Raw genomic sequence first — 27,306 nt, forward strand, 5'->3', positions numbered from 1 at the left:
GGAGTGGGGAATCTCTTGCCGAAGGAGGTCATTAGCTGTCAGGGATGGTTCCAACTGCCTTCCTGCCTCCATATCGATTAAACCTCTCTGTCTGTGTGCAGGGGCTTTGCAGGGAATATTGATGGGGCTGCTGGGAGTGGGACTCAGGTGCTGAGGCAGAGGAGAGGGGTCTGGGTTGGGAGGAGACACTGGCCAGACTGGAAGGAACAATAGAGGTGGATATGTCTGAACAGCAGCAGGGGCTGGGGCCTGAGTTTGGGGTACCCTAGAGCTTGGGGCAGGATTCCCTGGCATCACCTCCCTACATGGGAGCTCAGGGGATCAGGGTGGTGGTGCCAGCCCTGAAATGGAGTGCGTCTGATGTCTGAGTACAGTGTGGGGCTGGGAGCAGGGCAACTGGAGTTGCAGTGTGGAGGAGAGGGCTGCTCTCTTCTGAGACCTTTCTGAGGGCTGGTGTGACATCAGGATGGTCCTTGGCTCTGTCCCACCCACAGCCATGTGGCCACAGCTTTGTATAATTGTGTTATGGGCAATGGGGCTGGAGGGGTCCACAAGGGACATCCTCCCACTGGTTGTTGGAGATGACTGAATCCACTCCTGTGATGTGCCCAGGCTTCATTAGTGATGACCATAATCTCAAACATCCAACTGAGCATCCCTGGAGTGGGGAGGACATGGGGGAGGGCTCAGGTGCCTGCGGGGAGAGATGTGTCTGTGCTGCAGAGTCACCATCTGTTTCCTCTTCTCCCAGCAGCAGCAGCTTCAGACCTTTGACTGGGGTTGGAGTCTATTTAGAAACCCTCTGTTTTGCTGCTTTACCTTTTTATGCCAGTCCAATCCACTGGTTTCATGTGCCGTGTCTGAAGCTTTGACCAGTGGCTGTCAGACCTACTTGTTCCTAGACAGCAAGTCCCAGCGAGGCCCTCATCCCTCTCCTCTGGGCTGATGGGAGACATCCACGTAATGGGATCGTATGTCTCTCCATGCCTCTCACTGGGACATTTTTCCTCAACAATTAATGGATTCTGCCTCCTTCTGTCTCCTTCTGCAGTATTTCTATGAAGGGAACGACATCAGCGACCTGCCCGTGAACTTGTCTGTGGTCTGGAACGGGAACTTCGTCATTGACAACCCTCAGAACATCCAGGGTGAGTGAGGGATGGGACCAGGGTGGGAAAACCATCTGGAGCTGCCCCAGCCTCCAGCCCATCTCTCTCCCCTTCTCCTTCCCCAGTTTGCACCAGTGCCTTGCAGAAGGGAACAATGTTGACAGGTTTCCAAACAAGAGGCTTTTCTCCAAGAAGCTTTGGGAGAGAGCCCAAAGCTCTACTTTGTTTTTGAGTCCAAGGTGCTGGTGTGTCCTGTTGCCCTGTGAGTTGGTGGGAGGGGGGCAAGAGCAGGTACCCTTTTCCCTAAAACCTTTTGTCCGTGGGCTATGGGGCCCATGCTGACCCCTGCACTCCTCCTGCTGTTACAGCCCACCTGTACAAGTGCTCAGCCCTGCGGGAGAGCTGCGGGCTGTGCCTCAAGGCTGACCCGCGCTTCGAGTGCGGCTGGTGTGTGTCGGAGAGACGCTGCTCCCTGCGGCAGCACTGCCTGGCCTACGAGAGCAGCTGGATGCACGCCAGCAGCGGCAACAGCCGCTGCACTGACCCCAAGATCACCAAGGTACGTGGGGACACATGAGTGGAGATGGCCCAGAATGGGACATGGAAGATGGGCATGGAGATATGGGGATGGGACTCTCTGGTGGTGCCTCGTAGCAGCCAGATCTACTCGATATTTGTTTAGTACTTGAATGTTTTTTGTTGCCAATTTAATTTCCAAGGCTAAAATCCACTCTCCCTCACCCTCATGCCCTGGGCTTTCTGGCCCATTTCTGAGATTCCCACCATTCCTGCACATGACTGGAGGATCCAGGAAAGATGCAGCTCCAGGGTGCTCATGTTGCCGTGTTTGCTGGGGCCAGTAGTTCATCATCATCCCCTTTTCCTGACAGCTTTTATGACCTTTGCTTAATAAGATTGTGTATATTCATGTTCACATGCCTGTTGGGCTGAGATCAAGGTTCACAAGGAGGGACTGGTGGGTATTTTGGCTGGATACCTTTTGCTTACCCACAGCTGGCTGGGCCTCAGTGGTGTTAATTACTGGAGTCTTAGCACAGGATCTGATCTGTTTGAGTTTCAGTGCCTTATCTGATGGAAGCTGGAAATGAGAGTCTTGGCTTTTTTCTGTGCGTGCTGCCTGCCTCTTGCACAGCATGGGCACTGCAGTGTGCTGGGTGGCAGCCACGTGGGGTGAGGGGGGAACACCCCAACAGGCATGTCCCTGCCTGCAAAGAGGCCTGCCTGCGAGAAGTACTGCCTGCAGAGAGCTGCTCGGGGCTGGTGGAGTGCTGGCAGGAGAAGGGATCCATTCCTGGGGAAGTGGGATTAAGCCTCAGAGTCCACATCCCTACAAGGAGATCTGCTGTTTTGTGTGGAGCTTCAGGGCTCCCTGTTCCCAGTGGCTTCTCACCATGCTGAGGCTGAACTTCCCAAATCTGGATCCCTAGGGATGATGGGGGTAGAGACTGCAGTGGCCAGGTCATGACCAGGGTGGCCTCTTTTTAGGCTGTGCTCTGTCCTCTTTTATGTTCATGTAACTGGGCTGCAGGCATTCACACAGATGCTACTCACAGCAGCTTCCCAGCAGCTGACAGTGTCCAGGGTTGGTAGCAGCTCTCCTGCCCTGCATCGTTATGAAATTTTGCAGTAACTGTAGGTGCAGCAGGAACAGAGCTGTTAGCAGGTGGGCTTGACCTTGATACCACTCTGTGTTAGTGCCATGGGGGTTGGCAGTCCTGTGGATGTGTGTAGCTGTTGCTATGATGCTCCTCCAGCACCCTACCTGTAGCCTGCTGCTTCCCACTGTCCCAGTCCCACATCTGGGGCTGTGGGCAGGCTTGGAAATGGTCCAGAGAGAAGCCTGGTGCAGAGAGGACAGCATGGGCTGATGGGGGAAAAGAGTCTCCTACAGTGATTTCATGAGGAGCTGGAGCCTCCTTCTTGCCCAGCCCACTGGAGTGCAGGTGTCTTCATGGGTGCTGGGGCTGGCTGGGAGATGGCTGTGATTCTTCACCCTTGGAGTGAAGAATCACTTACCCATTGCTCAGTGGTGGGGATAAGCTCCTTCCAGACCTCTGCGGTGTCTTGCTTGGTGCTCTCTGTGACCCTTAGAGTGATATCCTTTCCCTTGGGTAGGGGGAATCTCTTGGCCTCAGCACCTCCTGGCCCAGCTGCGGCCACTGGAGCTGAGAGCAAGCTAGCTGCTTGTACCCACTGGAGCCATTCGCTTCTTGATGTAAAAGGACCCTGTGAAACCAATTAGGAGAAAAGCAACAGTGTTTATTGGGGCCAGGGGTCCGGAGTTTGGAGAGGGAAAAGGGGAGGCTCCAGCAGCCCCTGCTCTCCTTGTCAGCTCCCTTGTCCTGCACACCTTGTTTAGCCGTGACCTTCCTGTGCTGGGCAACCAACAATGTCATTTCATTCCCGGGCTCATTCCTCCCCGAACGCATGGCCCTTGTCAGCTTTGCTGCAGAGGAGGAGGAATCGAACATGCCAGAGCAGCTTTTAACACTCATTTAGAAACACCAAACAAACAGCCACTGCTTGCCAGCCACCCCGGTGGAGCTTGATTTAAGGGGAAGACCCAACCTGATGCCGGCTGCAGCTGCCAGAATGAGCTCCAATCCCGTACTTGGGCAGGGGCTGAAGAGGGTTTGGGCAAACAGTGGTTCCCCGCAGCTCCAGAGGGTTTTGTTGCTGTGTAAATGGTAAGCTATAGTTGCCTTGGCGGGAGTCAGGGCCCAGGCACCAGGCCCAGCTCTGCTGTCCTGGAACATGTCCCGTGGGATGCCTTGTGTGCGGGGGGACTGGCTACCCCCGTTCATGTTTGTATGTGCTGAAGGTGACCAGCCCAGTGTGAATCCAGAGGGCAGAGGTTAACCCTAGCAGTGATGGCTGCAGTGGGTCTGTGCAGAAACAGCCCCTGGCTCCATGTGGTCCATCAGGGCTGGTACGTGGTCTGTGTCTGCTGCTGCATGTTTCCCACCCCCAGCTCATCCACCTTTCCTCCTGCGGAGGTGATGTCCGGGAGTGAGCCCTGCACGAGTAGTAGGAGGAGGCAAAAGAGGAGGAGGCTCCAGCTGGCTCAGGCCCCAGAGTTGCAGCTGCCCAGATTAGCCAGGAATGCAAAGAGCTTGCACGTGCTTGGCTGTGGCCTGAGCCTGTCCAGGAGCTGGGCTTGGTGCAGGCAGAGGTGCCTTTTGGTGCTAGAGGGGCTCTTGGCCAGCGCTGCAGGAGCACGAGCAGAGAAGGGCATCACATGCAACAGTCTCTTTCCCTGGGCTGAGATGTGCTTTCTTCCTGGACTGACCCAGGCCACATTCCTCTCTCCCTGTCCTGCTACCTGCAGCTGCTTTTTGCCCTGCTCTGTTTTGGTGTCGCTGGGGTCCAGCCCCATCCCCAATCCCACTCGAGGCATGCAGCCGTGCCATTCATCCCAGTTAGCACTGCAGGTGGGCACTGGACCTTGGGGCCAGTGATGGCTGATGTAAAACTGCCTGTAACTGCCTGGTTGGAGGCAGCAATGGGCCCACACCTCTGTTCATCTGTCATCCTGCCACCGTCTGTCAGGCCACACCTGTCTGCTTTATTGGGCATCATCCTGGTAAATGAGGTGCAGCGCTGGGGTCCCCTCCCTTCCCAGACAACCGGTCTTAGCACAGGGTTTACTGGCAAAGAGAAACCCTTTTTCTCCCTGCCTGCCATTTCCCCCCTGCAGGAACCTGGTCGAGATGCTTTCTCCTTTGAGGTCATCTTGGACGTGGGAACCTCATCCCTGGCTACCTGGGACCTGGCAAAAAGCCAGGCACACCCAGGTGCTTCCTTGCCGGCTCAGCTGGAGCCATGGCTGATTCTACCCTGTCTCGTTGCCATCCCTGTCCTTGTCACCTGCGAGACAGCTCTGTCTGCAGTGGGGTGTCCAAATCCCAGCCCTCTGCCTAGACACATCTGGTATCTGCTGGCTTGTTCCTGGGGGGATTTGTGGATGCAGCTGTCACTGGGGAGGTATTTCCTGCTCTGTGGGCAACTTACAGACACTGGCATTTATCATCACCCATCTGCTCCTTGCTGCTCGTAGGGGAGTAACACATATCCTGCGGCTGCCTGGACTGCAGCCTACCTGAGTGAGGTGTCGCTGCGGCTCTTCACCCCTGTGACAGTCCATGCTCTCTCCTAGTTATTCCCTGAGACTGGCCCCAGGCAAGGAGGGACTCGTCTGACCATCACTGGCGAGAATCTGGGCCTGAAGTTTGAAGATGTTCGCTGGGGCGTTCGAGTGGGCAAAGTGATGTGCATCCCCATCGAGAGCGAGTACATCAGCGCCGAGCAGTAAGTGCCTGGTGAGGGGCGGGGGTGCTCCAGATCACCTTGGTAGGTCAGGGACAGGGGTACTGGTGCTAAATGCTGCAAAAGACCTGGAGCTGACTGGACTGAACTCAGAGAAAAGTACCTGCTGGTTGTGGTTGCTCTGGGAGGAGCCCAGAGTCTTTGGGGAAGCTCCCTCCATGGCTGGAAGTGCCAACTGCCACCACCTTGATTTCTCATGAATCTGCTGGCACTTGAAACCTTTGCTTGGCACAGGGAGCGTTTTGGTGCCAGGACACTGAGAGCTTCTTCCCCTCATCCTTTAGGATTGTGTGTGAAATCGGAGATGCCAGCTCGAGCAAGGTGCATGAGGCACGGGTGGAAGTGTGCATCCGTGACTGCCTGCCCAACTACCGGGCCACATCCCCCAAGAGCTTCACCTTTGTGGTAAGCCCTCTGCCAGGGGACAGGTCTGGCACCCCAGGGGGGAGCTGATGGCAGGTGGTTTTGGGTGGTTTTCTGTGTGAGTTGGAAAATTTACCATCATTTTCTTAGGGGGCAGGTGGGGCTGCTCTGGTCAGGCATTGAGTCATGCTGGTTGAATTTCTCTGTCTGCCACTAGTCTGCCTCCCCACTGTCCTGCTGGCACTGCCAACCCTTAGTACTGTGCCCAGCCCGCAGTGTCTGTGGTCCTGCCACCCAGTCGTGGCTGGTTGGGGATGCGGGTTTCAGTTCCCAGCCTGTCTGACTTCAGGGATGCTCTTTTCCTTTGACAGACACCCACTTTCTCCCGTGTGGTCCCAGCCCGGGGTCCTCTCTCCGGCGGCACCTGGATCGCCATCGAAGGCAGCCACCTCAATGCTGGCAGCAATGTCTCTGTGACCATCGGGGGACGGCCCTGTGCTTTTTCAGGGTGAGAGGCACAGAGGATGGTGGAGGATGGGCTACAGGCACCTTCGAAGGCAGTGGGACCCCTGACAGAGCAGCAGCCAGAAGCCTGTGCTGGGAAGCCAGGAGGGATCCAAGGAGCTGAACCCCCTGGGTGGCTAAAGGTGTCTCCTCTTGAAACCTCTGTGTGTCAGAGGCTGCAGGAAGAGCCCTAAGAACAGGGATTTTTCTCTAAAAGCACAAAGCCCTGAGGCATGAAGTGGATAATTTTTAGATTAGGGATGATAATGGAGCGGCTCTTTAAATATTTTCCTGTGGTAATTACTGGTTATCAGCCCTAATCGCTGCTGTTTGCAGCAGCCGCACGATGGGAATGCTCAGGAGCTGCTCAGCCTTTCTCGGCTGCCTTTTGTTTCATTTCTTGGTTTGTTTTTTTTTTCACTTTTCCTCCTTTCTTTCTTCACCCCCCAGCTGTTTCAGAAGGGGAGAGGGGCTGGGGCAGGGGGCTCCCAGGCAGCACTGGCCCCCTGGCTGCCCTCACCTCCCTCCTGCCCAGGCACTGACAGCTTGTGTGTTTTTGCTCCAGGAGAAGCGCCCGTGAGATCCGGTGCAGGACCCCCCCTGGGCACACCCCCGGCGGCTCTCCCATCCTCATCAACATCAACCGGGCAGAGCTGAGCAACCCAGAGGTGAAGTACAACTACACGGAGGACCCCACCATCCAGAAGATTGATCCCGAATGGAGCATCAACAGGTGAGTTGTGAGGAGCTTGAGAGATGCATAGGGGACTGTTTTCCACACGGATTCCCTGATCCTAATGGGTACATCTCCATGCTGCAGTGATAACTGGCAGGCTGCGGTCCAGAGGCATGGTGAGAGGAGTGTGAGCAATGGCTTGGCACCAGGGCCCTGCTAACTCCTGGCCTGCAGTGCTGAGCCTGGCAGGGGGCAAGAGCAGACAGTGCTTTGGATCTGCTTAATTTCAGCTTGACATTTGGCGGCGGCAAATAAAATTAAAATATTTCCCATTGGGGGATTTTTTGAAATGTTTACATATTTTTCTAAAAGGTTTGAATTGGCTGGAGAGGAGGCAAAGGAATCCATTAAGAGCTAGTGCCAAGGGAAACCTTCCCTAGGCTGTTGATGAGGAGCAAGCTCCACAGGGGCATGGTCGAACTCTCTGGGACCACAGGGCTTTTAACACCAAGCCATTGAGAAAAACTGGCAGAGTTCAGCCTGTCCTGTCACCCACTGCATGTGTGATGGAGAAAGGGCTGGCAGGGAGGAACTCAACCTCCTTAGGATGCCTCCCCATTGTGGATGCTTAGTTACCTTTAGCTTGGGAGCTGTCTTCAGATCTCAAACCTGGACACAGAGTGGGATATTAGTGTTAATTATCAAGTTTTATATCTCTGTTTGGCCTCTGGGTCAGCCTAGATGATTTGGCAGTGGTGTGTGCCAGATCCTGCCAGCCATGGTGATGTGTGGGTGGGATAAGAAATTCCTTGGACATTGTGGTTTGTCCAGGCTGGAGCAGATGGGCATCTGGCTGGAGAGAATGGGTGCTTTCTTCCTAGAACTGGGGACCCAGTGTCAGCTGCCTTTACTAACCCATGGTCTCTATGTCACTAGTGGTGGGACATTGCTGACTGTGACTGGCACCAACCTGGCCACCATCAAAGAGCCCAGGATCCGGGCCAAGTACTGCAGCTCTGAAAGGGAGAACGTAAGTGGTGCTTGCTGAGGCTGGGGGCAGTGCACAAGGAGGAGGGATGCCATCCCTGTAGAACGCAGGGCAGAAAGTGAATCCCTTGCCCATGAGGTGTGATGGTGGAGAAAGGCTGAGGTCCAGGGGCTGCTGCCCAGAGAGGGGCACTGGTCTCTCTGCAAAGCCTCCAGCCAGGTGCTGTCAGGAGAGGGTTAGATCTGAGTGTTCAAAACTGACGGGAGGTTTGTGGGATATCTGCAGGATACTGACAGAAGGAGCCTGTCCCCAGCGACGTCTTGCCTGCTATCCCTTGCACATCCATTGTAGGCAGGAGTCTGTCTCTGCCCTAGGGTGGGATGTGATGCCCGTTGATAGAACAGAACAGGAGATTCCAAATCTAAACCCTGTGTCCAGAGATGTTGCTTTCAGGAGATCCTTGTGGGGTTTGATCCTGACCTCTCTGTTGGGAGCTGGGTGTGACCTTGGTCTGTGCCTCCTGCAGAACTGCACGGTCTACAATGACACCACCATGGTGTGCTACGCACCCTCCATTGACAACCCTGTGCGGAGTCCTCCGGAGCTCGGCGACCGCCCGGATGAGATCGGCTTCGTCATGGATAATGTCCAGGCCCTGCTGATCATCAACACCACCAATTTCGTCTACTACCCAGACCCTGTCTTTGAGCCACTCAGCCCCACAGGGATGCTGGAGCTGAAGCCCAGCTCTCCCCTCATCCTCAAGGTAAGGCAGTCTGCACCTGGGGGCAGAGGAAGGGATATGTCCCTCTGTGGAGGTGGCGTTTTGTCTCTCCTGGGGCTAAGTCCCGCCCTGTGAGAGCATGCATTTGCTTTATGTTGAGTTTTTTTTAAACATTCCTCTTCGCATGAGAACTGACAATGTCATTCCTTGTTCCCTCAAAGGGCAGGAACCTGCTCCCGCCGGCTGCTGGTAACTCCCGCCTCAACTACACGGTGCTGATTGGAGACACTCCCTGCACCCTGACTGTCTCCGAGACCCAGCTCCTCTGCGAGTCCCCCAACCTCACTGGCCAGCACAAAGTCACGGTAAGTGCTGACACCAGTGCCTTTGGTCCTTGGGTCCAGCGTGTCACAGAGGTTCAGTCTTTATCCTGGCACTGGCCCTGCTGTGTGTTTGTCCTTGGATAAGGACTGGATAGTCTGTGCACTTGCAGGAGCATCTTCAGGAGCCATCTTTCTGCTCCCTGTGCATCCCTTTTTCTGATTACGTGTTTGGTAGGACAAAATACTTTGTCCCCTCCCCAGCACGCTCAGCTGGGTGTTCTTGTGTCCTGGCTGGCCCTGCCAACAACGTGCCTTCCCTGCTGGGTGCAAGGCAGGGGGGTTCCCACCTCTTCCCCCCAGTGCTGGCACATGTTGTAAGGCCGGCTGCTTTGTTTGTGGGGTTGTAGCACAGCGGTGTTCATGCTCCAGGACTCTGCCTTGTTGAAAGGGACCCAGCACGGTCCCCACCAGGCTCCCCATCCATGGGGGAACTTGCTTTACATCCCATCTGTTGCTGTAATGTTGTCTGAATGAGACATCAAACTCTCTGCCTGCTCCGTGTGCACTGGCAGCGTGTGTCCTGCATGCCATTAAAGCACGTTGCACTGCTCCAGACCAGCCCCTGCCATCCTTTCATTTTGCCACATCCTTCGTGCCATGGGCTGGGAGTCATGCCCCAGTTTCCAGCATGGTGAGCACCAGCAGGGAGGGCTGCCCTGGGTGCATATCCCCTGACACCAGGTCCATTTTTTCCCCCACCATGGTGCAGATCAAGGCTGGAGGGTTCGAGTTCTCCCCGGGGACACTGCAGATCTACTCGGACAGCCTGCTCACCCTGCCTGCCATCATTGGGATCGGCGGCGGGGGTGGGCTGCTCCTCCTCATCATCATCATCGTCCTCATCGCCTACAAGCGCAAGTCCCGGGATGCTGACCGGACCCTGAAACGCCTCCAGCTGCAGATGGACAACCTGGAGTCTCGGGTGGCCCTGGAGTGCAAAGAGGGTGAGGGATCCCTGTGCCATCAGTGTGGGGGTCTTCTAGTGTTTCTTACTGCTCCAAGGCTCAGTGTGCTCCCAGTCTTCCCCTGCTGCCTTCTGGAGAGGGAATGGGAATGGGCAAAGCTGCTTTGTCAGTGGAAGCGAACTCATTTTGAGTGGGATTTGGGGATTTTTCCAGTTAAGATATTCTTCTCCATTTCTCCAAATGGGATAAAGGACAGCAAGGAGGGTACTGAAGGCTTCCTGTGAGTGGGCAGTCAGTCTCTCATTATGTGACAGACGGATGCTGTGAAATTGGACAGAATTCCTTGTATGATCCTGCTGATAAAACCTAATTGCCCATTATCCCCCTGAGCTGGCTCCAGAGGCCCTGACCCTGCCAGCCACAGCCACAACCAGCGCTGCGAATGGAGCAGGCACCGAAAACAAGATAATAAAAAGGGGAAAAAAAGACAACCCCTTTGCTCCCCCAAATCCCCATCCCTCCGCACGCCTGCGGATGGCACTGGTGACAGGGAGAGGGGAGGGAGCTGGTGGAGGGGATGGTGTCTTGTCTTCCACAGCTGGCAGATAAAAGGATCTGCTTTTAATTAAAAGGCACAATCTCTTCCCTGCCTTTTCTCTTTTCTAGTCCCGCTAGTTACAGATAAGATAGCATGCCTTTCAAGCTGACGGTTTGTTTTTTCTCATCAGGCTGACGAGCCTGCAGTCCTCTGCCTGGCTTTCAGCTCCCTTTAAAGTGCTGTTAATTTGATTTTTCTGAGGGTTTTCTCCCCACCACAACCCCCTTCCCTGGTGCATCTCCAAGACTCCTCTCCTGTCAGCTTTTCCCTGTAGGTGCAATTAAAGGTTCAGGACCCCCATGGATCATGTTCCCCTGGGAGTCACAGCTGACTCTGCTCAGATTGGGAGGTGCTGGGATGGGTGTGTTCAAGTTCTTCTCTCAAGTCGTATTTAGGTCAAAAAGAAATGAGGACATTCTTGTGGTTTAGCCTAACGTTTTCCCTCAGAAGCTCTGGTTTTGTTCAAGTCTTGCTGTTCCCCGCTGCCCCCAGCATCCCTGGGAGGCTGCAAGTGCTAAGCAGGGGGGATTTGAGCCCCCTGGGACCTGGCAATTCTGTTCCCAAATCTGCCACTTGATTTATTCTGGGAATGTCATCCCTACACTCTGCAGCTCAGTTTCTCCATCTGTGAGACAGGGACAGCAATCACAGCCTGCCAGGAGGAGGGATGCTGAGCATATTCACGCCTTGAGGGGGTCCACCCATGGGGTGCTGGGGGTGCAGCGGTGGGCTGAGTGCCAGTGCTGTGTGCTGGGTCTCCAAGATGTGTTGTTTAATTCTGCTTTTCCCACCCCAGCCTTTGCTGAGCTGCAGACTGACATCAACGAGCTCACTAACGACCTGGACGGGGCTGGCATCCCCTTTCTGGATTACCGTACCTACGCCATGCGGGTTCTCTTCCCGGGGATAGAAGACCACCCTGTGCTGAAGGAGATGGAGGTGTGGGTCTGTCTGTCTGTCTCTGTAGTGTTTCACACTGGGGATGTGCCACTGCATGAGTCCCTGTGCCCCAGGCACAGGGCTGGAGAGATGCTTTGGTTGGATGCTGGCCCGGTGTGGTGCAGCAAAGAGCATCTCGCCACGTGGCAGCCAACACGGATGTGGACTGGCTGCCAAATGGTTACTGTGCTCTCTGACATTAATATCAATATTTATATTAATATCATTGCTGCTGTCATTTTCTACAGCACTTGCTTTATTCAATTGGGTTTGTTTGATGCCTGACCGGTCACTCGTTTTTAGCAGGCTTGTCTGACATCGCGTGCTTGCTTGGCTCCATTTCCCCATGCAGAACCCATCCTTGGCATCCTTCCCCTGCTCCCCAAACCAACTCCTTCTCCTCTCCCATCCTCCCCACCTCTGTATAATTTAGTGCATGCAATTGCACAGCAATTGGCTTCTCATGTGCTGGGCTGCTGAGGCCACTCTTGATTAGAAAAAGGAGGGGGGTGACCTCTGCTTCCCCTCACTGCTGACCCAGCACAGTAATTAATGTCGACGTGGGCTTCACAATGTATTTAGGAGAAGTAATTGGCCCTGGTGCAAGATGCACGGTCACTAATTACAACACAACAAGCTCTTACCAACTCCAAGTGCACGTGCTGGTGTTGTACGCCAGCATGGCTACAGCACGGGCCCTGGCCCTCTGCCTGCTCTCTTTCCCTGGTCCCTAATCCCAGCTCTGGAGCATGGTGGGGACCCCGTTTCCATGGATTTCCCCTTGCAGCTCAGGTTTCCGGATGCTCAGAGCCTAAGCAGGCGTGATCGAAGGCCTCCCTGGGGCACAGCCCTTCCTGTCTGTGCAGATGCCTGGTTCTCCTCTCACCTCTGCTCTTGCTCCATAAGATTTTCCCTAAAGAGGAAGGGTGGAAAGGGTATCAAAAAGGGTATCAGAGGATGAATTTTGCATTGGCTGTGACAGGCTGGGTGGGAGTTTGTCCACTTCCAGCTCCTAATTCAAAACATCCTGCTTGAGAGAGCCTGCTAGCTCAGCCTGGCCTGGGAAGCAAGGGGTTAAAGTTGCAAAGGAGAAAAAAACAATCCCCAAAAGAGATTAAATAAAGCAACTACAGTTGTGTAAGCTTCATATAATTTAATCAGGTTTGCTTTTATTTGTCTCTTTACTCAGAGTGTAACATTAGCTATTGCAAGTGACGGGAAGGAAACAGTGCTTGCTCATGCACACACTAATCCGCAGTGAGCACAGGGTTGTCGGTACCAGCTCCCTTCCTCTGCAGGGTTTGGGGGGAAGCTTGTTGCTTTGTGAGAATTTAAGCCTGATTAAATATTTAATTCAGTATTGTTCATTTATTTCTGCTAATGATCAGCAAGTTAAACACAGGGGCTTAGGGAGGCGACGGGGCAGGGGCCTCAGACATTGCTGTGCTGCTCTCGATGAAGTTTTCATGTCCTCTTGTGGGATGGTCACTGTTGGGCAGGACCTGTTTCCTGTCTTATTGAAATCCTGCTGCTTTACAGCCTATGGTCTACTTTGACTGATCTTGACTGCAAAAGCACCAGCAATGCACAGGGCTGAGAATCCAGCATAACTCCTGCTGCCCCAGTTTCACTGGTGGGTGTGGTAGGTCTGCAGTGCAGCCAGTGCACTCCAACCAGCTCTGGGGTCTTGCCATGCTGGGGAATCAACTGGCATCTCTGTGTCCCCACAGGGAGCAGCTCATGCTGCTTAATGTCAGGCGTCTGCTGAGTTACCAGCATCATTGCATCGAGGACCCTGTGTGTCTGGAGGGAGGGACTCCAGGAAAATATAACTTAAAGCATTTCTATTCCTAGCAGGACATCATTCTCAGGCCTGCATTAGGAGAAATTGAGCCATGTGGTGCCCGCTAGAGGAGCCCCAAGGATAGGGGCAGAGAGGGTTTGTCACTCCCCATTGCTCTTCTGGGGTGCTTTAAGGCAGGTGTCCCCTCTCACCTGGGTAGTGAGGGTGACAGTCCCACCTGGGGACCCATATCAGAGAGTTGACAAGGACGTGGTGGAAAACAGAGTTTTTGTCCAGTGGAAAAGAGTATTTTGAAGAGCAAAATTACAACTGTGAGGAATTTCACTGAACTGAAAAGTGCCAATCCAAAGTTTTGACTGAAGTGAAATGATTTGATGTGTCAAAACCCAGTTCTTCATTTTGAGTTGGTATTTTGAAATGAAAAGTGTTGTTTTCTCTCCAAATACCTGCATGAAATGAAATTTTATGCTTATTCTCCCATTCAGGAAGACAAGATTGGGGAATAGTTATAACCACAGCAAGGCTTTTGTTCAGAGGAAATCTCTTCTAACAGGAAAGCAGAGTGTTGTAGAAATGTTCATTTCCGGTAAGGAGTGTGGTCAGGGCTGACCAGACCTGGGCTGCCGATGGCAGCATGGAGATGAAAGCATCCCAGCCCAATCCCTGTTGGGTCCTACTTGGCCAAGTATGGCCAGAAATACACCTTCAAATGTCTCATGAGAAAAGGGACTGTTTCAGGCTGTGCCTGCAGTGGGACATGGCCAGGTTTCTGCTGTTTGCTTCCCTGTCTGAAATCTATCTCCCCCAAACCAGGCAGGTTTGCTGCTGGCGGAGCTCAGGGTTGTGGCTTTATTTGCTTTCTGTGCAATACCCCAAGTGCATGTTGCAGTGACTTGGATGGGAATTGAGCTGCTTGTTAGCTGAAATTGAAAATTATAATTTGTGTGTGTGCTTGGGAGAGAAAGAGTGTGTATGGGAGAGAAGCGCATTTATGTGCCTGCACACAAGTGGGAGAGAGTCTTTGTATGGAAGGGTGTGTATATATAGACATCTCTATACAGCGATGCCCTGAGACTGTTAACCTGGTGCTGAGGTGTTACAAACTAGATAACACTCTGGAGGGAACTGAGACTGATCACCAAAGAGGAAGCTTGACAGTATGGAGGGAGGAAATCCAGCTGCTTCTTGACCCTTTTTCATCATTTCTTCTTGTGGGATGAGGGTGAATCTAGGGTATTGTTCAGCCCAGTCACCTTTTTGCCACCCTCCTGGTCATGCCTGTCTCTCAGCTTTGCTCTATCCTTTCAGGTCCAGGCAAATGTGGAGAAGTCCTTGACCCTCTTTGGTCAACTCCTGAACAAGAAGCACTTCTTGTTGACCTTCATCCGCACTCTGGAGGCTCAGCGGAGCTTCTCCATGCGGGACCGCGGCAATGTGGCCTCCCTCATCATGACGGCGCTGCAGGGCGAGATGGAGTATGCCACAGGTGTGCTGAAGCAGCTCCTCTCTGACCTTATCGAGAAGAACCTGGAGAGTAAGAACCACCCCAAGCTGCTCTTGCGGAGGTGAGTAACCAGCCAAGAGTTTGGAGCTGTGGGACAGTGCCCAGGCTCTTCTGAGTCTGGTGACACGAGCTGGGTGTCCTTTGGGGATGCCATCAGTGATGGCTTTGGTGTTGGCTGTGGCAATGTGAGCACTGGGTGTGTGGACAAGCATTTCCTTGCCTGTTTGTGTGCAAGTGTGAGAGGGATGTGGGACCACCTGGCCACAGCCAAGTCAGAACACCCATGGGATGTTCTCACTCTAGTTTGGCCCATGTGGGCTTATGTTGCCTGGGAAGGAGTGACCAAGGTACTCAGCAGCTACCAGCTGCACAGGCTGGTGCAGGGAGGGTACACGCTGGTGTCAGGCACTGTGGCATGTAAGGATGCCCCCATCTGCCTTCCCTTCTCCAGGTGACCAGGTGGTCCTCCACACCTCTCGGCATGTGGAGTGTCTCTTGCCTTGCCTGGCAGCTGCATGGGTGCCTCTGTGGGCTGGCAGCAGGCAGGAGTCCTCCTTTCTCTGCTGTCTCCTCAGGGCTTGTCCACCTTGCCAGTCACATGGGGGTTTTCCCGGGAAAGCCAAGTGGATTTTTGGAAGCTGGGAGTCTCAATGGGGCTGGTGGGAGTGCGAGCAGGAGGCAGCCTGCCAAGCCCTGCTGTGAGTCTGCCTGGCCCATCAATATTTAACGATAGCTCTGAGCTCTCCTTCATCACAGGCTGATGAATATTGAAAGATACACCAAGTCCTGAACAAAAACTATTAATAAGCTCTACTGGTTCAGCTCGAGGCCCTCTGTGCCATCTTCTCCCTTCACACACCATACTGTACCTCCCCATCTCTACCTCCTCCAGCCCAGTGCCACCAGCCTCCAGCAGAGATGCAGGGATGGCTGAGTGGCACAGGGCTGGCATGTCACCAGGAAGGCTCAAGGAAACCAGAACATCTTCCAACATCAGCTGATGTTCGTGGCATGGCCAGACTGGACAAAGCCTGTGAGGTTTTGTGTGCTTGACCATAGGGAAACACCTGGAGAAGACCTAGGTGTGAGCTGGTCCCAGTTACATCCGTGTTGCTGGTCTTTTAGACACATTGCTTTCTTACTCTCTCTGCTTCATTTATCATGTTACGAGGGTGCCCTTAATGTTTCAAAGCATCTCATTAGCAGTGTCAGAGGGGTGTGTGGTGCAGACCTATGGCTGACTGGGAGTCGGGTGGGTCTTGGAGGAGCCACCCGGTGTTCCCCATCCCTGTTCCCCGAGTGCATCCTTAGGCTCTTCCCTTCTGATTGTCCCTCCACAACACCAGGTTTCACTGAAATATTAAATGCATTTCCAGCTCCTGAAGTAAATCAATAAAATATAAATAAAAGGCAGTATGAGGAGGCCAGCACAGCAGTGGCTGATCCATAGCAGTAGAACAGGGGCAGAGCCCAGCCTGCGCCAGCGTAGCAAGAGCTGGCAGCCCAAAGACTGTTGGTCCCCAGCCCCAGCACTGGAGGGCCCATTACAGTTAGACCCCTGGCCGGTGCCTTGCTTGTGCCTCCCTGAGTGATATTTAACAGAGCCACTGTTCTTCCTGAAGCCATGGCATGGAGTAAGCGGCGCCAAGGGCTGGGCTTCTCTATCCAGTTGATTAGCCCTGCTCTTGGGTGTGAGAGTGTGCTTACCGCCCAAGGCAACTGGATTAACATTGATCTAACTGGGGAGAGCTGTTATTTATTTTGTTGTTGGATAATCCCCCCCTTGCTGTGGCATCTGGCTCTGTTGCAGATAAAGACAAACATCCGCCAGAGCTCGAGTGGTGGCACTTCAGATGAGCATTACAGGCTTGTCAGCAAAGGACCTGGTCCAGGGCTGGGGAGAATGTCTGCTGAATTGCTTCAGTCCACTCCTCCCTTGGCTTTCTCCCCAGGTCCCTTTCCTTCTTTTTTTTGTTCCCCGTGATGGATTAGTCTTTCCCATTGGGGGCAGGAAGTCTTCCCTTCCCTGGAGGCTTGGGTAATACTGTCCCCAAATGATTTAAGGAAGGCTGTGCTGTTCCAGGGGCAGGGGGGGCAAAAAGGGCTAAACCCCATTAGCACAAGAGAAAACCTTAGAAGGGGCCATATGACCCTGAGTCAGCTTGAATAAACCCTGGGAAAGTGGATTTCCTAGCCCAGCCATCTGCTCCTGGCCCATCTGTTGGGCATGGCATTGCCGTGGGGCAGTGCATGGCATTGGGCAGTGGGACTCCTTCTGGTGGCTCTGACATTTGCGTTTCTTCTGGGTTTTGTTTCTTGAGTCAACCCATTTGTATTTTGTTTCCCTGGTGCAAGAGGAATGCAGCCATGTCCCTGAGGTTATTACTATTGCCTGTGCTTTCAGGGGCGTCTGCGTTTGCAACTGGCTGATCTGATGATTAATGCATGGATAAGCTGAAGAAGCCTAACCAGAAAGGGTCGAGGGACTGGCTGGCATTTTTACTTTAAAAGGAGTGAAAGCCAAAGCCATGATAAAAATAATAGATGTGTTAAGGGGAATTTTAATTTTGAAGCAGAGAGATAAGGTGTTGTGCAGAGACAGGCATGTTAAGCTCCACCTGTAGGGCTGCACAGTTCACCTGGCTCCAGTGTCACCCTCAGCTCCCTCCATGCCAGGCTGTCCCTCTCTCTGCTGGTGTGGCACATCCTGGCTGCAGTACCAGCACCCTGAGGGACCCACATCCTATTTGGACCCACCATGTTTTCATGCCCATCCTGCAGGATCTCCCTCTTGTGCACAGTCCCAAACAGACACAGGTCCCCCTGGACCTTCCCTGCCATGCTGCTCTAGAGCATGATGGCATCTGGATTGGAACCATGCTTTAGGAAACTAGGGGCAATATATAGGTTTTCTTAAGGCAGTTTTGGCTGCTTCCTTCAACTGTCTCCGAAAGCTGAGACATACGGCTCCATTTTTAAATTCCTTTTGGAGCAGGTGGTTGCAGCACTGTATACCTGCAAACTCCTATATCACTACCCATTCAAAGGAGGACACGGAAACCCAGGCTTTCCACCATTCAGGCAGGGAAAGGTTAAATCTCAAGCCTGGCACAGTGTCTGTGTTCCAAAGGTACATGGAAAACAGGTTAAGCTTCCAACCACTGCTCTTACTCCTTCCTTCTTTAATCCCCTTGTTTATGGCTGAATTAGTACTAGGGATAAGTTTTACTAAAAACGTATTGGGGTCAAAGACTCTAGACCTAAATCCAGTGGTGGCTTTAACCAAGGCCTTGTACAGTGGTCTGGTGGTGGTTATTATCCTCTTGCTCTACTGTGGGCTCCCGGCTTTGAAGCTTTAGAGATCAAGGGCTGCTACAGGGGTCACAGGGAAGTCCCTTGTCACCTGTAGTGGTGGCCTGCATCAGGACAATGGCAGTGTTGAGTGCATTGCAGGAGCAGAAGGCAGCAGCAGCTCCCAGGTGGGGAGAGGGGCTTCCAGCTAGATCAAGGACATGGTTTTGTGGAAGGAAGTGCTCCTGTCATGGGAATGTGGTCAGGATCTGGCTTTACCTTGCAACCTCAGCTCTTAGGGTGTGCTTTAACTAGGGAGCTTGAGGTAGGTTTGGTGATGTCGTACCTGGCTCAGGTGTGTCATACAGTCCTGCTGTGGAGGGAGCTGCCTGGTTCCAATGGGACATGATAGAAGAAACAAAATTCATTGAAGTAGAAGGCACCAGGGGGAAACAGAAAGCTGCTCATCCCCTGGGTGAAACTCCCCATGGGATAAGGTTGAGCTCAACTCTCTCCAGTTCTCCAAATATACTGGAGACCAGTTGCTTCTCCCTCTTTGGGGGTTGCTGTGGCTCAGCCCTGTGGATGGGCAGGCTTTCCACTAGAGCTTGTGCTGTCTGCTTGTGCCCCCTACTTTGAGGGTCCTGCCTTTCCACATGAGACTTTTTAAAGGCAAAAATAATTTAGCCACAGTTTAAGGGTGATGTGGCAACGGGTGAGATCAGAGACCTTTAATATTCTCTGCTGATGGTTTTGCTCTCTACCTTCCCTACAGAACAGAATCAGTGGCAGAGAAGATGCTGACGAATTGGTTCACATTTCTGCTGTACAAGTTTCTGAAGGTGAGTTTGGGAAGGGATGGCAACCCTGTGTGGAGAGGGAGGTGGTTTCTACCTTGCCAGGACAGGCAGCATGCTACCCAAAGCCTGGAGTATCACGCTCCTGAGCGTTGCCACTCCCTCCTGGAGCAGAGATTGCTTCCCAGACCTCTGTTCCCATCCTAGTTTTCTGAGATGTGATTAGTAATTCTGGGACTCCTTTTTGGGAAATAGCTGAGTTTGAGAAATGAAATCCATATTGGGATTGCTTAATGCATAGTGGATTTGAGATCTTAACAATGGTGCCCCGAGGAAAGATAAATATGAAGCAACTCAGCTGAGTCTTGGAGTGGTCCCCATTCCTCTCTCCTTGCCTCTGCTTGTGTAACTCAGGCAGAAAAAGCCCTGGGAGCTGGTCCTTCTGTAGGCATGACTGTGATTGGAGGCTATTTCTTCCTGTTTGAGTTGTAGTTTGGTGACTTGCACTCCTCATGTAACACTGCTGTTGCTTCTTCATCTCTCCAACACTGAGGTTCCATGGTAGGGGAACTGTTTCCTGCAGGCATCTCTACCACTGCTGCTTCCCCTGCAAAAGGTGCCTCATTGGGAATGAATGCCTGAGGAACCTGTTGACAGCCAGGGACACAGCTCTCCACTGTGTTAGCTTGAATTCACCTTTTTCCCAGTTTCATCAGGGTAGCAGAAGAAGATATCAAAGTGTAAGCTCTTTTTTTACTGCTTGTTCATCTACCCATATTGAGAACATTTATTCCAACAACACCAGTGCTTCCACCTCCTGGACCTGCACCAGTGGCCATGTAGGTTACACAGAAGCAGCTCCAGGCCATGCACCCCTGCCTCAGTCCTGCTGCTGCTTTGGGATGGCTCCGTCAGGGTGAACGGCACCTGCAGTCCTGATGCTGGTCTGTCAGTCAGCAGAGCTGTTTCTTGGGATCCTGCCTGGTGTCGGTGCAGCGAGGCTGGGTGGCACGCAGCTGTTTTTGTGGGATTTCATCCCTCATTAAGATAAAGAGAGTTTGAACCACTTCCAGCCAAGAGATGAGAGCGAGCAGTAGTATGAGCAGAACTCAAGTGATCGTCAACGAGAGGTGATTTATAATATCACTTACATGCACTTGGCATTTTGCCTCTGTCGAGGGATAGCCTGTATCTATAAAAATCTCGCTAGCGTGCAGTGGAGATCTCTTGCCAGAGGTGGGAGAGGAGAGAAGCTGTGCTGGTCGTGGGGAGATGTCAAACCTCCTTCCACCCCTTTGTGCCAGGGCTTTGCCCAGCAGGGCCCCTGCAGCAGCAGTGCCCAGTGGGATTGGATAGGGCACCAGCAGATGGCTCTTTGGGGTCTGTGGACTTGGTGGGACAGGCAGGAGTAGCTCTCCTTGTGGATAAACTCCCTCAAGGCTCCCTGAAGTGGGCAGGGTTGTGCTTTGGCCAAGCAAAGTGTGGTGCATAGCCTATGAAGGCCAACAGCGGCGGTTGGGGACGTTGCATTCACATGTGTGACCTGACTCCCTTGGCCTGTCCTGACTGGGCTGAGCCATGTGGGCAGATGACAGGGTATGCTCACCTTGTTCAGAAACTGCTGTGGATCAGCTCATGTACCACTACTGTCCTGCATCTGTCCTCGTATAGCCCTGTTCCCTTTCAGAGAGGCTTCTGGATGCATCACCAGTGCAGGCTGAGGATTAGGAGCAGCAGGTGAGAGATGTGTGGATGATACCAGAGCAGTGCTTTTTTATAAAGTCCTTGGCTACACCATGACTTTGGCATGGGAAAATGCCTCCAGCCTCTGAGTGGTAGCAGCAGGAGAGACGTCTGATCTAGATGCACCATTACAGAAGAAACATACACAGAGGACCTGAATAAACTTGCTGGCTGTGAAATTTGTTGTGCTGGGATTCCTCTCCCCAGGAAGTGGTTGAAACTCCATTGCTTGAGTCACTTGAGTTAGACTGGAAGAGGCTTGAGAATGTGCTCGTGGCCTCTCCTTGGTCAGAGGAGACCCACGGGGCGATTTCTGCCTGTCTCCTGGCAGTGAGGATCACAGGTGGCATCAAAAGCAGGAGAAGCCTGTGGAGTAGATGGAGAGTATCACAGCAGACAGTTTGCCAGCAGGGAAACTGCCCCAAACTGCAGTAATTGTGCGTGTAAATGAGGAAGGCGGCCGTGTGCCCAGCTGCCAGATCAGCTCTCAGCAAACCTGCCCAGAGCAGGGCTGGGCACTCGACATCACATGGCTGAGATATGCTGGGGTGAGGGACAGGGACAGGACACCCCCCCATGCCCAGGGCCAGCAGCTTAGGGAGCCAGTGGGGGCTGGCAGTTTCAGGAGGACCCTGTAGAACCATTTATCAGACTCTTAATGAGACACCTCAGGGAAAGGGAGACGGATAAATTGAGACAAGTGCTGAAAAATGCACAATATTAGGTGCCTGATGAGCTAGATCTAGTCAGTAAGATGGTTTGGGAGTTAGCTGGCTTGCCTCAGCCTGCTCCCAACATACCAACATGGGCATGCATGGGGTGTCTGCAGCTGCCCTCCTCCAGCCCTGCTCTCAGAGAGGGCCCTCCCAAAGCCCTCCTCAGTCAGGCCTCCAGCAGTGAGCAAACTGCATAAGGGCTGGCAGTGTGAGCACAGCCACATTTAGGGGGCAGGCTCCCTTCCGTCAACATGAGGGGCCACCTGGCCCCATCTCAGTGGTCCCCTGCTGTATTTCAGCTGAAGGAGTTCATCTTGGGTCAACTGCCCGGCACTGGTTTCTTTGGTCCCTGTTCATTTTGTTGGTCTCTATCAGGGATGATCCCTAAACCACCCTCAGCTGTGGTGTCTCAGCACACTGTGACCCACAGAGCATCTTGGCCCTGATCTTCAAGAGCTGGTGGGGCCAGTGAGGCTGGGAGTGAGGTGCTGCATTTTGAGGGTGGGACCCACACTCAGAACAGGAGGGTCAGCCAAGCTGCAATGTGGAGGATGCTCAGAGTCAGGGGGACAGGGCAGAGGGGCTGTTTTGGTTGACATTATGGTGTCTGACAGGTTAGAAGGAGACCAGAATTCTGGGGCACACAGGAGCCTGCAAAAGCCTGCATGGTGCTGGAGGAGTGGCGTACCCATCAAATGAACCGCTGATGCCTCCATCCTTCCAGGGAGGCTGTAGGGCTAGCTCTAACCCATGCATTCCAAAAAAGAGATTTATTTCCTGTCAGCCCAGCTGGCATTCGAGGAGCAGAGGAGGTGATGCTGTGATGTCTGGAGAGCAACTGGGATGCCAGTGTGGGAAGGACTGAGCCCACCTGTCTTGGTGTGGATCCCCAGAGATGGGTGCAGAGCTGCAGTTTGTGGGACAGCACCCATGCCTTGCTGGAGAGGGGAAGGCTGTTCACTGAGATGGGAGCAGCCGTGCCAGATGAAAGCAGGAGTCCTGCTCCAGGCTGTCCTCCATCCACACCACTACCACAGACTTGGAAGTTTCACAATGAGTTTTTACAAGCAACCAAAAGAAGCAACTCAGGTCTTCTGGAGGGGTAGGCCCAGGGTGCCGTGGGACCCCTGTGGGCTCACCACTCTGTGGCCAGCCTTGCCTCGTCGGGCAGCCAGTGATGCGCAGCCAAGCACCCACTTGGGTCTCTCACTTTTCCAGGCTGACTTAATGAAGCCAAGTTTGCAAATGAAACATAATTTCAAAGACAGGCGTGTTGTCGGAAGGTCTGGGGATGATGTATGCCTGTTCCTGCTCGTTAGCAGCTGTCTCTTTAATTACCGCAGATGCTAACGAGATGCTAACAGCATATGGTGACAGGGAGAGCAGCCGCACTTTGCACCAAAGTACAATTTATTTGTGAGGCGGCCGGGAGGGAGGGGCGAGGGGTGGTGGGGTAAAATCTGCTGGGACTTCTCCACATCCCCTCCGCTCCCATCATACCTTTTATTCTCCCTTAGGGCTAATTCCTGTGTCTGGAAGGGCTCACTGGGATGCGGCTCAGGGGAAATGTTTGGGCCCTGGGTGATAAAGGGGTGTCCACTCCCAGTCCCCCTATACCAACACATTGCTCCAGGCTGGTTGGTGCCTCCAACCTTGGCATGTCCTTTCCTGTTCCTGAATCCAGCATCTCTGGGGGAAAGTGTCTGGTCCAGTTTCCAGTTCTCTTCCTTGCAGATTAATGCTGATGTGCCTCTATCTGGTGGCTAAAGCTAGCTCTGATTACAGGGGCTTGCAGTGAGGGGATGTAGGTGGCAAATGATTTAACTACAGGAGACCTCATTGCCTGGTCCCCTCCATCGCTGGGAGTCTCGGGGTAGGGTTGTCAATGGGTTACTCCCTTGCTTTTCCTTCCCAGTGTATTTGGCTGCCTGTGCCCAGCTGTCATTTGAAGAAACCTCCTATGACCTCTCATGTGAGACAGAGCTCCTGGCAGATGTCAGAACTGCATTGTGCTACCTGGGCAAGAGCCCCCAGGCTGTCCCATGCAGCATACCCTTTCCAGTCCTCAGGTGCTTCTCCTGGCTGGAGCAGCTCAACAGACAGGCTGTATCCCATACACAGAGTCCCCAGACCTCTTCACGAGCCCTGAGTTTAACCTTTTTAGCTCATCTTTGGCCTGTAGAAGGAGCAGAGTTCACAGAGGAGTGTCTGGAAACTCTGGGAAAGCGAGCCTAGGCCTTGATAGACAAGGCAGCACCTTCAGTGGACTTGGAAGGAGAGAATGAGTTCCCTCCACAGGATGAATTTTAACATGGGCCCCCTTTCCTGTAGTCTTGAGCTGGAGTCTCTTTGTAAAGCCACATATGAGGTTTGATGTTGCAGGGCCACAGCAGGCTCCTGATACGGTGATGGTTCTTGAAAGGCAAAGCTGGTGCCTGGCACCTTCTCACCCCTCTCTCTCCCTCTCCTTCATCCCATGTCCTGCAGGAGTGTGCTGGGGAACCACTCTTCATGCTCTACTGTGCCATCAAGCAGCAGATGGAGAAGGGACCCATTGATGCCATCACAGGAGAGGCTCGCTACTCCCTCAGTGAGGACAAGCTTATCAGGCAGCAGATTGACTACAAAATGCTGGTTAGTGCAACCAAAAGCCTCACTGTTACTGGTGCTTGCCAGGATTGCCAGGTCCAGCTATTTAACAAGATCTTGAAGGCACCCAAAGTACTTTTCATAGAGGGGGTTTTCCCTTGTTCTTTCTGGCATCCCTGGGGGGCTTCTTGTTCTGTCTGAGTGGTGCCCATCTCTGACAGGGTCAGAAACAGGGCCTTTGCTTGGCAAGGTTTGCTCTTGCCATGGGCCTGAGAAAGTCAAACATGAACTGGATCCTGCTCCATATCTTTCCAAGCAAACCCCATGGCTGTGACAGATATGGGTGAGAGATGCTGTTGAGCATGTGCTGCTTGGAGCAGTCCATGGCTCGTGTTGGATGGGGATCAAAGCTAGAGCCTTGAGAATAATGCCAGAGATAGAGAGGATTCTCCTCCTTATGAGCCCTCTCCTCAGTCCAGCTACATGATAAGCCAGGCCCTTCCCCTGGCTGAGCCTGCAGCTGGTTCTTCACTGGGGTGGGTAGGGAGGGGAGTGGAGTGTGCCTGGGCATTGCTCAGTCTGGACAGGTTTTGGTGCATTGAGATGAGGTTTGCTGACCCAGCATTCCTCCACTGACACGGTACTCTCTTTCTGGGAATAGCTGGAGATTTGAGGGTGGCAGGGAGAGGTGGGGAAAGGAGAAAGGGAGAGCAGGAATGTGCCACGTGCCTGCAGCTCCACAGCAGCACAGGAGGTGAGAAGACATGACAGCTCTAGCCTCGCGTCCTTGGACCTGCCTTTGCAGCCAGTGCATCGCAGCCTCTCACTTGAGCCTTTCTGACCTCCCCTCCTGTGCAGACCCTCAACTGCGTGAATCCCGAGAACGAGAACGCCCCAGAGATCCCTGTCAAGGTGCTGAACTGCGACACCATCACACAGGTGAAGGAGAAGCTGCTGGATGCTGTCTACAAGGGCGTGCCCTATTCCCAGCGACCCAAAGCTGGAGACATGGACCTGGGTAAGAGAGAAGCCAAGCCACTGCCTTGTGGGGAGCAGGGATGTGGCTAAGAGCAGAAGCGCCACAAAAACTATTCAAGGCAGGAAAATCTGTGTCTCCTACAGGAGCATATTTGTGCTTGTTCAGTCCACTTTTGCTGTGCTGGTGGCACTGACTGTGTGTGTGGAGCCCTGGTATGAGAGTGTGGGTCCTGCCAGTAGAGGGAATGGGGAGAGGAGCCTCCTTGGCTCTGACTGTGGTCTGGATTGCAGGCTTGAGGTGTCTGAAGCTCAAGGAGGCCAGCAACAGTTGAAAACAGTGTCAATAATCTTGTTCCTAACGGAGGGACAGGACAATGGAGAAAAGCAAAGGAAACAGTCAGCAGGCTCTTTCCTTAAGTACTTGAATTTGCCCAACACATTGATAGTCACCAGTCCTGGGGTTCAAAAGGGGCTGGGAGGGCTCCCAGACTGTGCTCCTACCCTCTCCTTGGCTTTGTACTCTTATCACCCGCTAACCACAAGCCCTTCTCCTCATGGGGACAGAGTGGCGGCAGGGCAGGATGGCCCGGATCATACTGCAGGACGAAGATGTCACCACAAAGATCGACAATGACTGGAAGAGGCTGAACACTCTGGCCCACTACCAGGTAAAGGCTGTTGTGGTGGAGAGCTCTGAGCAGTCATCAGCTCCTTTGAGCTTGAGCATCTCTTCCCCCTCCTCAGCTTGGTCAAGACCTGGACTCAGCTCTCCAGGGGCATGGCCAGGAGGTCTGCAGTCACTTTCCTGCCTGGGCCCCATATTTATGGTCCTTTTAAATGGAGCATCTCCAGGGCTCATAGAGGCTGTTTCCAGCTCTGACCTTACTTTGCCATTTTCATGCCAAGGTATCTGGTGTGTTCCTGTTCTGCCCCTTCCCCTGAGCTGTCGCAGAGATATGTCAGTCTCCTTTGCTGTAGATGATGTCCCTGGGATGGGTGGCAGTTTAGCTTCATCCCACCGGGGACGGTTTCTCCCTGTGCCAGGACTGTTCCCCCCATGCCTCTCCAGTGTAGCAGCCTGCTCACACCATCTCTGCCTGCAGGTGACAGATGGCTCCTCGGTAGCCCTGGTTCCCAAGCAGAACTCAGCATACAACATCTCCAACTCCTCCACCTTCACCAAGTCCCTCAGCAGATACGGTGAGCGCACAGGGGCATCCTCCACTGGGCTGGCAGGGGAGCTGGCACTGGGCTGGGCGTGCAGACCAAGGCACAGGGCAAGTGACTGTAACTGTGACTCATGTGAACAAAGTCCTCCAAACTCCCAGCTCTCCTGCACCATCCTGTTTATTCTGGTGTTAGAGAGGGAGAAGATGTGCCCAGAGCCATCTCTCTTTGCAGTGTTTCAGACTCATGGGAGAAAGACACGTGTGAGATTGCTGCTGTTAAGAGATCCCTTCCCTTTTATTCCCCTGAAATCTAATTAAAATAGGCACAGAGGCACTTAGCACTTAAAAGAGCAGAGTTGAAGACTGCAGTGAATATGCTGGCAGGTGTACTTCAGCCTTGGTTTGGAAGGGAATAGTGCGGTCAGCTCAAACTCTGACGCAGGAGGCATTTGTGGTCCTGCCAGTTCTGTGCTGGGAGCAAGACAGGACTCTAAAAAATTCCTTCCACAGTGTTTCTGGCCCCTGTATATCAGACAGGCTTGCATGTGGCCCAGCAGGCTGTGAGGATGGTCCCAGCAGAGCTCCCAATCCATGGTGGCTGCTGAGGCTGGATCCCAAAGCTTCTGTGGAGGGAAGGGGAGTAATGGGGCTGGTGGCAAGGCAGAGGTGGGCAGGGCATGAGCATCCTCCTCTGCTTGGTGCTTGCAGAGAGCATGCTGAGGACAGCCAGCAGCCCCGACAGCTTGCGCTCACGGACCCCCATGATCACCCCTGACCTGGAGAGTGGCACCAAACTCTGGCACCTGGTGAAAAACCATGACCACATGGACCAGCGGGAGGGCGACCGGGGCAGCAAGATGGTCTCAGAAATCTACCTGACCCGTCTGTTAGCCACCAAGGTATGGTCCAGAGGCACAGAGCTGCTGCCTGGCTTTTGAAATCTGCGTGGGGAAGGGTAGTGATTTGCATTGTCCAAAAGTGGTAAGCACTGCTTTTTTATTAGCTGCCTGCTCCCGCACAGGGGGAGCTGCTCTGTTAGTCTCTTTCCTGAGCTGGAGATGATGGTTTTGCGTGTCAAAACCTTCGGTGAATATCTCTTGAGTGGATATTCCTATTTGCTTTTTGCACCCTTTGGTGTTTTTGTATCTGTGAGCAGCTGCTGGTCTGCAAAGCAGAGAT

General features: G+C 53.3%; 1 protein-coding gene across 4 annotated transcripts in view; it reads left to right on the forward strand.

Annotated features, from left to right (window-relative positions):
- The window catches only part of PLXNA1 (plexin A1), a 119,710-nt gene that overhangs the window by 78,759 nt on the left and 13,645 nt on the right, over positions 1 to 27,306 (forward strand). For 3 of the 4 annotated variants that reach the window (XM_027640246.1, XM_027640247.1, XM_027640248.1), the window contains exons 11-28: positions 1,052 to 1,148; positions 1,478 to 1,668; positions 5,287 to 5,438; positions 5,741 to 5,861; positions 6,191 to 6,327; positions 6,889 to 7,056; positions 7,936 to 8,029; positions 8,514 to 8,753; positions 8,933 to 9,076; positions 9,804 to 10,038; positions 11,394 to 11,536; positions 14,649 to 14,905; positions 18,911 to 18,977; positions 23,879 to 24,025; positions 24,839 to 24,998; positions 25,523 to 25,626; positions 26,062 to 26,158; positions 26,836 to 27,026. In XM_027640246.1, the coding sequence (XP_027496047.1) occupies positions 1,052 to 1,148; positions 1,478 to 1,668; positions 5,287 to 5,438; positions 5,741 to 5,861; positions 6,191 to 6,327; positions 6,889 to 7,056; positions 7,936 to 8,029; positions 8,514 to 8,753; positions 8,933 to 9,076; positions 9,804 to 10,038; positions 11,394 to 11,536; positions 14,649 to 14,905; positions 18,911 to 18,977; positions 23,879 to 24,025; positions 24,839 to 24,998; positions 25,523 to 25,626; positions 26,062 to 26,158; positions 26,836 to 27,026 (2,745 nt within the window). The remainder of the gene's footprint in view (positions 1 to 1,051; positions 1,149 to 1,477; positions 1,669 to 5,286; positions 5,439 to 5,740; positions 5,862 to 6,190; positions 6,328 to 6,888; positions 7,057 to 7,935; positions 8,030 to 8,513; positions 8,754 to 8,932; positions 9,077 to 9,803; positions 10,039 to 11,393; positions 11,537 to 14,648; positions 14,906 to 18,910; positions 18,978 to 23,878; positions 24,026 to 24,838; positions 24,999 to 25,522; positions 25,627 to 26,061; positions 26,159 to 26,835; positions 27,027 to 27,306) is intronic. The other variant, XM_027640249.1, reaches the window with a different exon arrangement.

Source organism: Corapipo altera, unplaced genomic scaffold (assembly GCF_003945725.1).
Source record: "Corapipo altera isolate COAL_440 unplaced genomic scaffold, ASM394572v1 55, whole genome shotgun sequence".
NCBI classification, from domain to species: domain Eukaryota; kingdom Metazoa; phylum Chordata; class Aves; order Passeriformes; family Pipridae; genus Corapipo; species Corapipo altera.